At 39.7% G+C, this 14,503-nt stretch overlaps 3 protein-coding genes across 3 annotated transcripts; 2 read left to right on the top strand and 1 right to left on the bottom strand.

Moving 5' to 3' along the window:
* Positions 1-6,479: 6,479 nt before the first annotated feature.
* On the bottom strand, positions 6,480-7,088 carry LOC131427061 (uncharacterized protein K02A2.6-like). Its single transcript, XM_058589961.1, has one exon. It carries the CDS (start codon positions 7,086-7,088, stop codon positions 6,480-6,482), a length of 609 nt encoding a protein of 202 aa, XP_058445944.1.
* A 2,061-nt stretch (positions 7,089-9,149) lies between these two features.
* LOC131427055 (uncharacterized protein K02A2.6-like) lies at positions 9,150-11,165 on the top strand. Its single transcript, XM_058589949.1, has one exon. The coding sequence runs from the start codon at positions 9,150-9,152 to the stop codon at positions 11,163-11,165; it is 2,016 nt and encodes a 671-aa protein (XP_058445932.1).
* Positions 11,166-11,229: 64 nt separating this feature from the next.
* Positions 11,230-13,404, top strand: LOC131427048 (uncharacterized protein K02A2.6-like). Its single transcript, XM_058589937.1, has one exon. It carries the CDS (start codon positions 11,230-11,232, stop codon positions 13,402-13,404), a length of 2,175 nt encoding a protein of 724 aa, XP_058445920.1.
* The last annotated feature ends 1,099 nt before the right edge of the window (positions 13,405-14,503 follow it).

Here is a 14,503-nt window from a genome sequence, read left to right as displayed (position 1 = left end):
CTTTCATTAATATGGAAGCCATTTTGATCTAACACATGACCCAAAAAATCGATACTCGTCTTATCCAGTTCACATTTTGCCATATTTAGTGTCAAATTGTTTGCTCTAAGTATTTGTAATACTTGCGCAACGGTGTTACGAAGTTCGATTAAATTTTCTGCATATACGAGAAAATCATCGATGTAAATTATGATATTTTTCACTTCCTTCAAAATTCTGGTCATTTCTCTTTGGAAGATTTCAGGAGCGCAATTGACACCAAACATGAGCCTGGTGAATCGATACATTCCGCTTTCAGAAATGAATGTTGTCAGTTCTCGAGATTCTTTTGACAATTCAAGATGATAAAAGGCACTAGTTAAATCCAATTTGGAAAAATATTTAGCTCCATGCAGTTTTACTTTCATCTCATCAATTAGTGGAAGTCGAAAGTATTCTCGTTTGATTGCCTTATTTGGGGCGCGCATGTTTACTACTAAGCGGAAATCCCCCTTTCCTTTTGCAACAGCTGACATTCCACTGATCCACTCTGGTGCATGTTTGACTTTTTCAATTATGCCTTGCGATTCCATGCATTGCAAACGTTTCCTTGCTCCCTCTCGATAAGCTGCCGGAACATTGTAATACGCATTTCTTACTGGAGGGATTGATTTATCAATGCTGAACTTTACTTTTACATTTGGCATTTTTGGAAATAACTCGCTTGGACATGATTTCTCGCAGTTGTTCACGGAAGCTCCAACTAGTAACAAACGCATGTCACTTGCAGTTGATCTACCAAGAAGTGAACGACTTCCCTCATTAATGACTACGAATTCGGCAAGCACTGGTGGTTTTCCTACTGTAACTGGTTCTATTTTAGCTCTGAATACGACAGCAACTTTCATTGGTTGCGATGAGGCGTAGGCTCGTAAATTTTGATGCTCTGTAATTTTAATTGGTTCTAATTTTACAATTCCTAGTTCATATTTCTCTTTTAACTGAATCCAGTCGTTCCCGCCAATGACATTTACATCTGATCCAGAGTCGATTAAAAACTTAATAATGCAAGCTTCACCTACACGGCAATCAACTATTACGTCATTGATCGAGAGACTATTTACTTGCTACAAGAATTGGGGTGAGAGCAGCCAACAACAAAAAATGAGAAACAAGTTACTAACTACTTGATATTCTTTATTTTATTATAGTTAAATATTCATACCTGCGTTTTATCTTCTTCGTCATTAGACTCAGTCTGATCGATCCTGGCCTGAATTTGGTCTACTCGCTTTTTTCGACAAGTCACGGAAAAATGACCTCTCAATCCACATGTATTACATGTACGATTAATTGCGGGGCAAGGTGAATTCTTGTGAGCATGACGGTTGCACCTGGAACAGCGTTTCCTTCTTCCTTCGCCTCGATTGTCGCTACTATAACTGCGTTTTATAAGTGACCTCGAACCTTCTTCACTTATTTGCCGCTTTCGATTCGAGTTGATTATTTTTTTTCCATTTCTACTCACCGCTGCAGCATTCAAGCTATCCTGCATTACAGTTTCGGCTTTATAGGCCTCTTCTCGCGTAGCAGATTGAACCAAAAAGTTTATGTCATGTCCATATGTTCTTGCCGCCTTAGCGAGATCACGATTAGTCATTCCTTTTAACATTTGCGCTCGAACGAATCGCTCTTGATCCGATTCACTGTAGCCGCACAGTCTCACCTTTCCCATTAACCGTGCATGAAATGAAACCACGGTTTCATTCTTTTCTTGGTGCATCCCGGAAAAAGCTTCGTGCTCTGCTGCTGTGTCGATCATTGACCGCAAGTAACTTTCTATATTTCCTACCAGAATCGAATAGCAGTTTGGATCCTCGAGACTGGGTCTTAGTTTTGCAGCTTGTACAATATTCTGTAATTGTTCACCCATGGAGATATACAACAGTTGTGTACGACGGACGGGATCTCGTGCGTTGCTCAGTGAGGATGCTATTTCGAAATTTTCGATATAGCGACTCCACGTTTCCCACATTTTGTTTGCCGGTACGTTGGGGGGAAAAGGCTTTATGTGTTCCCAATGAATACTACCTGTCTCGGTTGAAATGGCTGAGTTTGCTGCATTACGAGCGCAACTCCAACTTTTATCAGCATCGTTGTTTAACAGAGGCCGTTGGTTTTTTGGGTGTAATGTTTCCACTAACTGGGTTAATATTCTTTCCATACGATTGAGTCGTTCATTTGTGACTTCTTTATCGATGTTATAGGATACATCAGCATTGCGTGCATCCGATTCTGTAGAACTAGTTTGCAATGGAACAGAACTATTGCTGTTCTGAATCTCTGTTTGTCCCGACTTCTCGATTGTCGCAGGCATTCTGACGTCTTCTGATCCATCAGTTTCACTCTGTTCGGACTCACAAACTTCCGCTGAACCACTATGAGTTAGAATGAACCAATGAACGAAGAGAGGAAAATAAATAGATTCATTTACACTTACGATTCGATGGACGAGGAAAGGATATCGCTCTCCATATCGGTGTCGTTTTCATAATCACTCTCGCGAGGAGAAACCCAATCCGATCCTGACATGATTTAAACGTAAAATGTTTGAAGTCACCGTGCAAATTCTGCAACACAATGAAACAGATGTTTTTAAATCATTCATTCTGACTATAATTTTTCGTTGCGAAGAAAAAAAATAACAACGATTGACTATGTCGTTGTTATGGTAACAACAAACTTCGCGTTTCTATGGAAACTGTGAATTATTGATACCACGTGATCGTCCCGAATCATATGGCACATTTTCATTATTGGCGGTCGTCTCGAACAACGCCACTCTTGTCGCTTTGCGGTCATCCCGAACAACGCCACATTTGCCACTATACGGTCGTCTCGAACTTCGCTTGTAATTTTGTATCTTGTTAGTCGTCCCGACAAAGCTTTGCACATAAGAATTGTAGAAATTCTAGTATTACACCAATTCGTTACTATGGTAACCATTAACTGTTTATGTTGTTAAGGTTACTGCATACTGTTGATATTTCATGGCCGTCCCGAACCATGCGACTTTTTTCCAACAACGGTGGTCATCCCGATCATCACCACAGGTGCACGCTAGCGGTCGTCTCGAACCACGCATTTTGATGGCGCCAGTTTTTTTTGTATAGTAAATTGAAAATTGGTTGTCCCAATCCAAATAATTTACTATATGCACGTGGTAAACGTTGCGAAAGCTATACAAAAGCAAGTTCTTTTGTATCTAACCACGCTCGATACGTGTGCCCATTCTGGAGCATTCGTGGCACGGAAACTTTTGTTTCTTATTAATTTTTCTCATTTGATGTTGGGTGATCCTCATTTACAAAGCATTTATTTTATGTAAATGTTTCTTTTTATCGCAGGTTTTAAGACAGAATTGCTGCCATGGTCGCCAATGTGAATTGCTAATATCTCCAGAGAATCACCCAACAAATGTCTGCATCACTATTTAAGAAATCTTCAGATTTGCAAACAGATCTGGAGACCTGGCACTTCTGATTCTCAATCAATTCCCGTAGAAAATCCTCCGCACTGAAAATAATTTGCACGCTAACATCAGGTGCAAAGCATTTGAATTATCAGTACTTGTAGAACACATAAATTGAAATCAGTGCGACTATTTCACCGACTTAGTACGCCGACGCGAAAAAGCTATTGAAATCCATTAGAAACACTTATGATATTTCGCTACAAGTTTCCCATATGTCAACCAATCTTATGAATTTTATAAATCATACCTATGCAGTTTGTGAGGTAGACACGATGTGGTCCTAATGATTAATTCTAATACTATGTAAGAATTTGGTCCTTGTTTTATGCCGCGAAAGATTGAAGTCGAACTCAGATGACACTCGATTGAATGACCGTTGTAAGCCGCCCGCATAGCGTTTTGGCTACCTGGGCAGCCATGGCCACCAGAAGGCTACCAAAATTGGTTCAGTTACGGTTGTCAAATCCAATTTGACCAAACAAAGTCGCCTGTATTCAAGTTAGCCGAGCGTTTTCATCTTCTCACCTTTGCTGAAAATGTCAGCCATCTGGCAGCCATGCGTATGCGGGCGATAATCGCACCGTTTATCCCGTAGTTAGTGCGGCGTAAAAGAAAAGCGTTGTTGCGGAGAGCTCGAGGACGAACATTGATGTTGACTCCACGGAGCAAAGTGGGGCAGTCGATCCTATCATTCAAAACATCTGCTATCATTAAAGCACGCGATAGCTCCCGTCTTACTTGCAGTGTGTCTAGACCGATTAGCAATCCGCGACTTTCATAGCTCGGTAGTTGATGAGGATTGATCCAAGGTAAACGGCGAAGAGCGAATCGAACGAATCTACGTTGAATCGACTCGATTCTATTAACGCCATTGAGGTAGTGAGGATTCCAAACAGCTGAACAATATTCCAGAGTATAGCGAACGAGTGAACAGTATAGGGAATTCAAGCAGTAAACATCCGTAAAATGCTTAGCCATTCTCATCACGAATCCAAGGCAGCGAGAAGCTTTAGCCACAATGTAGTTGGTGTGTTGCTTGAATGTTAACTGCTCGTCAAGAAAAACGCCAAGGTCCTTGATGCACGTCGGTCTACCAATCATGAATCGTTAAAGTATTCGAATTTCAAAGGCACTTTTTTTTCTCGTAAACGTAATGATCGAGCATTTTTCTGGATTAACTCATGTGATGCTGGGTCATGTGATTCAATTTGCACCAATCCGAAAAGATTGCCATTTGTCGCTGAAGAAACGTCGCATCCTCTAAGGTGCGAATAACACGGTAGATCTTGAGGTCATCTGCAAAAGATATGCGCGGTCCTTCCAGAGAAAAATTAACGTCGTTAAAGTAAAGCAAGAAGATCAAAGGGCCGAGATGGCTCCCCTGCGGAATTCCAGATGTTGCAACAAATGCTTCTGAAGCACAATCGTCAATTTTAACCACAAGATGACGATTCCTGAGATATGATTGTATCCATCGAAGGACGTTTGTACCAAAACCAAGTCGATCCAGTTTTGCTATTGTGATGTCATGGTTAATTTTATCGAAGGCGAGGGAAAGATTGGTATAGATTACGTCCGTCTGAAAGCCATTTGACATACACTGAACTTAGAAAGCACATAGAAGATATCCGAATAAACATATATTTTTGCATATACCTTTTCATATAACTTTTATGTGCGAATCACATAAATTTATGAAAGATAAATCTAATTAGATCCATTGAAAATATCATATACATGTTATGTGAATTACCAATAAGATTAATAGTTTCTCTCAGTATTGTTAAAGTGAAATGTCAATGACAGCTATCAAGATTAGTCATACATTTTAAATACCAATGAATATGATTAATGCTGACAATAATTTGTATGAAACATTTTAATAATCTAATAATTAAGTTAGTATCTTCAATTTGTTATTGAATTCGTTGGAATCAAATAAAAGCTTGAATTTTCTTTTTGTCTTTCTCTATAGAAAGGTATAAGAGTTGCTGGAGAAACCGAATTTCGAACGGTGCCTCGGAGACCCATACTGTTATATACCATTCGACTCAGTTCGACGAGATCAGATACTGACTGTGTGTATGTGTGTGCACTTTTCGAAGATATTTGAACGCGCTCAATTTTAGCTGTGACTTTTGGTTCCGGAGATATGATTGTATAAGTGACGTAACCGACAAAAAGCGTTGTATTTTTACGCGCTCAATTTTCTCAGAGATGGCTGAACCGATTTTAACAAACTTATACTCGTTTTAAAGCTACTGTCGGGGCATTGATCAAGTTCAAAGATCAAATGGCTGTAACTTTTGATTCCGGAGATATGATGGTATAAGTGACGTATCCGACAAAACACGTTGATTTTACCGCTCATATATATATATATATATATATATATATATATATATATATATATATATATATATATATATATATATATATATATATATATATATATATATATATATATATATATATATATATATATATATATATATATATATATATATATATATATATATATATATATATATATATATATATATATATATATATATATATATATATATATATATATATATATATATATAAGGGTGCCAATATTTTGGGATCACCTCTAATTTCGTAAAGCTCTAGTGCTCAAAAGTTTAAGCACCTCGAAAAATGTCCTCATGCAAAATTTGAAATAAATCGGACATGCGTAAGGGGTGCTGCCCGGTGGTTAAGGTTTGAAAATTTTCGATCTTGAAAAAGCACCATAGAGAAGAGTACATGAAATTTCCGAAATTTTTCTTGTTGCCAAAAATCTTAAAATTGCATGAAACGTCGAGATTATTGTTATTTCAAAAAAAAATCCCAAATCCCAAAAAGTCGGATTTTTCAAACAATTTTTTTTAGATGACTAAATCTCGACGTTTCATGCAATTCTAAGACTTTTGGCATCAATTTTTTTTCGATTTCAAAAATTTCATGTACTTCTCAACCGTATCAGGCGATGTTGATCCTCCAGGAAGACATTGTAGTTCACGGTTCCGATTTTCTCGATCACGGTTGCTGGTTGCCACTGCCATGAATTCGCTCGATGTACCTTTACGTAGACAGTATCTCCGTGCTGAAATACCCTTTTGACTGCGCCATGCTTTTTGTTGAATGAGTTGTTCTGATTCTTCCTGTTTCTGAATGTGGAGTCAGTGGAACGTTCAGTCGGTTTGAGCAATGACAATACGGTACTACTGAACATCAATTCAGCGGGAGCTTTGCCGTTCAAGTCACTGGTTGGAGTAGAGCGGTAAACATTCAAGAAGATGTACAGTGCTTCTTCGAGTGATTCTCCTCCCGTGCGCATTTTTCGAAGGCTTCTTTTCAAAGTATCCACGAATCTTTCGGCTAAACCGCTGGATTGCGGATGGTACGGAGCGATACGAATATGACGTATTCCTTGAGCTGTACAAAAATCTTGAAATTCGTGGCTGGAAAATTGAGTTCCATTGTCGGACACTATTACTTCTGGATTGCCGAATGTAGCAAAAGTTTGAATCAGTAGTTTGATGGTGCACGGAACCACCCGCGATCCCATTTCAACCAGAATATTAGTTGATTTTCTGAATTCGATTGGTTAAAATTTGGTGCAACTAATCCATTGTTGTTTTAACTAAACTGTCATTTTTGTTTTTCGATAAGCAAAAACGATGGTTGAAACAACTAATTTAACTGTTTGACAAAAAATGCTGTCAATTAGTGAGGACACATACCTTTCAATTTCAACAAATATTTTAGTTGAAAGAACTGGTGTTGTAATTGAAACAAAATTCTGTTAGTTGAAAAATAAATCGGTTTATTTGTTTTAGACATGAGTATTGAAAGTGAAAAAGTACAGGTGTGTAATGTCAGAGACATAACTGGATGTCGCTAAGACGAATAAAACGGACACTGTTTCTTTATACTTCCGAATATCAATTAGTTTATCGATTGTGTGAATTGTGCAAGTTTTGCCCTTTTACACTACTAGAATTTGAAATGGTACACCTAAACTACAGTACAGATTAGTTACATTAAACATTCTGGCACACAAATATTACGAAATAACCAGTATAGTTCTTTATGATAAAATATTGGTGGTTCTGAAAAGAACCATTTATGAAGGCGTTTGTGATGGAGAGTGACGAGTTGAGTTCAAATTCCGATAGATACCATTGACAGCCGATACTGATATGTGTTCTGTTGGAGTCTCCTGGTTCTTCCGCTTGTGGTAACAAGCTTTGTATTTCGCTTGGAGATTCCTCGATCGCACTATAATCAACACGATGACAACGACAGCCAAATTCGAAATGAATGGCTTCTGAGTCGGTGCTATGCATTTTAAATGGCAAATCAGCAGGAAGTTCTACAACCTGCAATTGGTTTAAAAATAAACCGTATAGAGTACAGCGAAGTAAAATTTCGCATAACCCTTTGGGAGTATTATTATGGTTCTAAAAAACCGATTTGAAGAATTCTGGAATTGGGAACTGGACCTGAGCTCAAGAACTAAATTCAGACCTTAGAACAGACTCAGAATGTTGGTTAATTAAATCATTCCCATGACGTCTAATTCCATCCAACGCACAAGAAGAAATGATCGATTCTCGACCACGATTTTCCTTTTATACGCATTCAGGTGAAGATATGTGCCTGACTACCTCAAAATCGTCGTCCTTGCGCGAAAAAGCCAAGCAAATGTAAACAGTTTTCCGCGTTGTTCTCAAAGTTTTAGAAAACTTAATTTTTGAGTTGTTTGTGGTTATCTCACAATATTCAAAATATTATCCTAAATTCCTGATCATATTTTTGATGAAATGGTGAAAGAATTATGTTTCTGCCTTTAATACAAGTCGAGATATTCACGATTAAGTTCTGCCCATTCTTCCATATGGCTAATTTTGAAAAGGCACCCCATAGTAAAGTAAGTCGTATTCACGACAAAAAATGAGTATTGAAAGATGATGCCTTCAAACGGTTGAACTAAAGTTATGCACTGATAATTTTAGTCAATTTATCTGAGCTTGGGTGCATCAACCACTGGGAATTGAAATTTTGCGCGCCATTCAATCGCAGCGCGTTCTGTGTGTTTGAAACCCTTCGCTCCTGTTACTTTTATAAATTGAATTCATGTCAAAAAGCGTTTTATTGCTAATCCATGAACATCATCATCGGTATCAAACAGCTAAAAGTAAAACAGTCTGCTGGAAGTAAATCAATGATCGAATTTGAAGCATAAAATGTTTGCGCATACATGAAAGATTACGAGATGATCATTTATTAACATTTTCAAATTTGTCACCAAATCTTTTTCATCTTAAACAAGGTTAACTTTATCATAACACCGCTGTTAGATAAACACTTTGTTATGGCAGCACTGGCGGACTGACCACGACGAGTTTGACAGCAAGTGCTTTCACGCGGAGTGATTTCGTAGACTTTGAGTAGAATAAAACACGTTATTTTAACGCTCTGAATTAAATGTAGTTTATTAAAATTAAATAAATGTTGTTCCGTAAACCGAGTTGTAATTCGTAAGACACAACATAATTGGCGACGAGGATAGTCGGTTTTAAGTAATTTCGTCGGTGTGTCGAATTTTAATAGCTCTAACCTCACAATGGCGCAAGAAGCCAGTCTTGCTGACATCTTAGCACAGCTCAGCAGAATAATGGAAAACCAACAGTTGGCGCAGAAAACTCTCCTTGAGCAGCTAATACGGCCGAAGGACAATGAATTTCTGATGGAAGCACTTTCAAACACCATTACAGAATTTTCCTACGATCCCCAAAACGGAGTGGTTTTCGATAAATGGTACGCGCGGCATGAGGAAGTTTTCACCAAGGGAGGAGAAAAACTGAATGATGCTGAAAAAGTGAGACTGTTACTGCAAAAGATGAGTTCCGTAAACCACGATAGATACGTAAATCTCATTTTGCCAAAAACGTCGCGAGAAGTTCCTTTTGCAGAAATAGTTGCCACACTGAAGGAAATGTTCGGGCATCAAACATCGGTTTTTTTTCGACGCTATCAGTGTTTGCAGACAGCCAAACGAGTTGCAGAAGATTTTGTCTCGTATGCAAGTTCTGTCAATCGAGCTTGTGAAGATTTTAACATCCGGGAAATCACAGCGGACCAGTTTAAATGTCTTGTGTTTGTGGCTGGACTTCATTCTGAAAAGCATAAGGACATCCGGACACGATTGCTTGCGAAAATGGAAAACGAATCGGAGACGGATCCAATGACACTCAAAAAGTTGTTACTGGAATGCCAACACTTAGATAATCTCAAACACGACACAGCTGTTATTGAGAATCCAAAGGTGAACGTGAATGCAGTTTTCCGAGATGAACAATCCAATTACACAAGAAAATCGGGAAAAATAGATACACCAAAAGTAGCCCCACGACGTCCGTGCTGGCAGTGTGGTCAAATGCATTTTGTTGCTGACTGTACGTTTTCAAAACACATTTGTCGAAGCTGCGGTAAAGTGGGCCATAAAGAAGGATACTGTGGATGCTGTTCGAAACCAGCGGTTTCTGGATCAAGCAAAACGGATGCATCAGCCTCAGAAAAAAGGAAGCACTGGAAGAAAAAGCAATCCGGTAAAACTGGGAATGCGAACGGTGTGTATGCTGTACATGATACAAATCCCAGTGGTAGGCGCAAATTCGTGGAAGTTTTAATCAACAATAAATTGATTGAACTCCAGCTCGATTGTGGATCGGATTATACGATTATTTCGTCGAATTCATTACGCCAATTTGGCGATCTGAAGACAAATCCTACGAGTTTACGGGTGGTAACTGCTGCAGGCAAACCGCTTCCACTCGATTCAGAGTTTCAATGTGCAATAACATTCCGAGGCATCACGAAGCAGTCGGTGTGTTATGTGACATCAGTTGATGGATTTAATGTTCTCGGAAGTGATCTCATGGAAGCATTCGGGTTGTACGACATTCCGATCAACTCTTTTTGCAAGCAGCTAAAAGCAGATATGAATCCGGAAGAGTACAAGCAAGTATTGAAGGCGGAATTTCCAGCTGTTTTTCAAGATGGACTTGGACTTTGTACGAAAGCAAAGATCCAACTGTTCCTGACAGCAGGAGCAAAACCAGTTTTCAAGCCAAAACGACCGGTACCGTTTCATTCACTGCGGCTCGTCGAAAAAGAACTTATCCGGTTGCAGAACATGGGAGTACTTGAACGAGTAGATTTTTCAGCCTGGGCGGCACCTATTGTTGCAGTTCGAAAGGCTCAACGAGACGCCGATGGAGATCCAATTGTTCGGATTTGTGCTGATTTTTCAACGGGACTGAATGCAGTATTAGAAGCGAACAAGTATCCACTTCCCACTCCTGATGACATCTTCGCAAAGTTGTCAGGTAGTCAGTATTTTAGTGTTATCGATTTGTCGGATGCCTATTTGCAGATGGAAGTGGAGGAGGATTCACAAAAATTGTTGACAGTAAATACTCACAAAGGATTATTCAAGTACAAGCGTCTTCCGCCAGGGGTCAAAGCAGCACCTGGGGCATTCCAAAAAGTCGTCGACAACATGCTTGGTGATCTGGAGGGAGCTGAAGCGTTTCTTGACGACGTACTCGTTTTTGGTCAAACGCAAGCGGAGCCTTAAACGAACACGGCAGCGGATTCTGGAATATGGTTTTCGGCTTAAGATCGAGAAGTGCAGTTTCAAAATGACGCAGGTGAAGTATCTGGGAGTTATCGTTGATCGCAACGGTATTCATGCAGATCCGGAGAAGGTTAAAGCTATCGCACAAATGTCTCCGCCGAGAGATGTTTCACAGTTACGTTCATTCTTGGGTGCAGTGAATTATTATGCAAAATTCATAAAAGAAATGCACCAGCTTCGTAGACCTCTTGATCAGCTGTTAAAGAAGGATATAAAGTGGAGTTGGAGTGAAGAATGTCAAAATTCTTTCGATCGGTTCAAAGAATTGTTGAATTCAAATTTGATGTTAACACACTATAATCCATCGCTCGAGATAGTCGTGGCTGCTGATGCCTCCAGCACTGGCATTGGGGCCAACATCAGGCATAGATTTCCGGACGGCTTTGAGAAGGTGATCCAGCACGCTTCAAGATCGTTGACACCGACAGAACGAGGTTATGGACAAATCGATAAAGAAGCATTGGCACTTGTTTACGCCATTACAAAGTTGCATCGTATGCTTTTGGGACGACGTTTTGTTCTGGAGACTGATCACAAACCTCTTCTACGTATTTTCGGATCGCACAAAGGAATACCGGTTCACACATCAAATCGATTGCAGCGACTGGGTCTAACGTTACTATGCTACGATTTCAGTGTAGAATATGTACCTACTATGAAATTCGGGTATGTAGATGTACTTTCCAGGCTTATAAGTTCAGCAGTAAATACGGAAGAAGAATATATTATCGCTAGTGTTCGTCTGGAGGAAGACATGGCGGCAGTCCTGGAGGATTCAATAGCTTCTACTCCTGTGACGGCTGTAATGATCGCCACAGCCACACTACGGGATAAAGTGCTAAAACAAGTGAAGAAGTTTTTGGAAACCGAATGGCCGGAATCGTTAGGGGTAATCAGTGATCCTGATGTAAAGACATTCTTCAATCGTAAAGACGGGCTGGGACTAGCTCAAGGCTGTATTCTGTTCGGAGAGCGAGTAGTAGTTCCAAAGATCTACCAAAAACGAATCTTGCAGCGGTTACATTACGGGCATCCCGGCATAGTCAGAATGAAGAGCCTCGCTCGGAGTTTTGTCTATTGGCCTTGTATCGACCGGCACATCGAAGAAGCAGTAAAGCAATGCACGGACTGTGCCGCTGCAGCAAAATCACCACCACATGTTGCACCTGTGGCATGGCCTGTTCCACCGGGACCTTGGCAACGCGTTCACATCGATTATGCGGGGCCAATTGATGATTTATATTTCTTTGTCATCGTTGATGCATTTTCTCGATGGCCGGAGATATATTCATCGTCTACGATGACGGCGAAGGTAACGATCCAAAATCTACGAAATTCTTTTTCACGGCTTGGATTGCCGATGGTAATAGTGTCGGACAATGCAGCTCAATTTGTCTGTGATGAGTTTGAATCATTTTTCAAAAACAATGGTATCAAACATATGTTGACTGCTCCTTACCATCCGCAATCTAATGGACAGGCGGAACGTTTTGTAGATTCAATGAAAAGAGCTATGAAGAAAATAAACAAGGGAGAACCCCTCCAGGAGACACTCGAGGTTTTTCTAGCAACTTATCGTTCAACGCCAAGTGAAACCACTGGACAAAAATCTCCAAGTGAACTCATGTTTGGTCGACGAATGAGGACTACACTTGACCTACTGCGTCCTATGCAAGCACTAGATATTAGGCAGTCTGGAGAGAGATGCCTGATGCGTCGGTTCATACCTGGTGACTTGGTATATGCAAAGGTGTACAAACGAAATACCTGGTCCTGGGAACCCGGGAAAGTCGTTGAGAAGCTGGGAGTAGTGAACTATAATGTGTGGATAGTTGGGCAAAGGCCAAAGTTAATTCGTTCGCACATCAACCAACTTCGTACCCGTTTTGAAATGAAAGATGATTTGCACCGTGAGCGAACACAGAGTGATCATCATTTTCCATTGAGCATTCTGCTAGACGAGTTTGGCATCAGTCAACCAGGAGTAATCGTTTCAGAGGAATCTGTTTCACCTATACTGACAGAAAGCAATGATAAATCTGAACATCCGACGACTCCAAATACGAGTGGTTCAATAGTTAAAAAACCGAGTCGTATTCCAACACCTGTTTCATCCTGTACAACTAGGGGACGATCAGTGCGTCTTCCGCCGAGGTTCGAGCACTACGTGATGACTTAAAGGGGGAGATGTTATGGCAGCACTGGCGGACTGACCACGACGAGTTTGACAGCAAGTGCTTTCACGCGGAGTGATTTCGTAGACTTTGAGTAGAATAAAACACGTTATTTTAACGCTCTGAATTAAATGTAGTTTATTAAAATTAAATAAATGTTGTTCCGTAAACCGAGTTGTAATTCGTAAGACACAACACACTTGTGATCATAAATTTCTCAAATCGAATGAACACAATTTCACCAAACGCTTTAACCATCGATGTTGTTTTCATTAACATTTTGAAGCGACGCGAACAGATTTCAACTAGAAAAGTTGTTGATTTAGAAATTAGTTAAATCAACTATCGCAAAAATCAAAAACTGCGATATCGCAATATTATGATCGAAGGGTTCTCCGTGTGGTTTTTGTTGTCGTCGATTTTGTTGGATGCATTTCACGCCACTTAGAGAAGGGATCAACTATTATTAGAAAATAGACACCATCTACGGAACCTGCGTAATCGATATGTATTCTGAACCAGGGTTTGACAGGAGCCGGCCACGACTCTAATGTCGTCTTTGTAGGAGTCTTGGCTGCTAATAAACATGGCGTGCAGTGTTTGATGAAGTCTTCAATGTCATTGTCGATACCGGGCCAAAAAAAAAACAAAGCTTCTAGCCTGAGCTTAAAATTGTCACACATTCTCAATGAAAGAAACCATTTCAGCAGTCTCATTTTCAATGTTTTACTGTCTCATTCGCAAATTACCGACACCAGAACAAACGAAGAGAGACGAAGCATTTTAGTTTCTCATCGAAAAAATGAGAGAGCATAATTGCCAACGTCACTCTTTCCTCTATGACAAGACGAAACCAAACTAACGTCTTCAGGTAGCAACAGCAGAATTGAAATCTTCATTCTTGCATCGGTGTATTGAAAATATGTGACGCTTGGCTATAAAAAATGACTAAAATATGGCAAATCGAAGTAATTACATCCCAGAACTTTTTTGGAAACTAAAACTACTACAAATTCGAGCACCAACAGTTAAAATTTATTGTGAAACCTTTTTCTGTCGTTTTCAATTCTCACAGCTTTGGTTGAATATCGACACTGAATACTA

The sequence above is a fragment of the Malaya genurostris genome, chromosome 1 (assembly GCF_030247185.1).
Source record: "Malaya genurostris strain Urasoe2022 chromosome 1, Malgen_1.1, whole genome shotgun sequence".
NCBI classification, from domain to species: Eukaryota; Metazoa; Arthropoda; class Insecta; order Diptera; family Culicidae; genus Malaya; species Malaya genurostris.
This window is presented reverse-complemented; position numbering and strand designations above follow the sequence as displayed.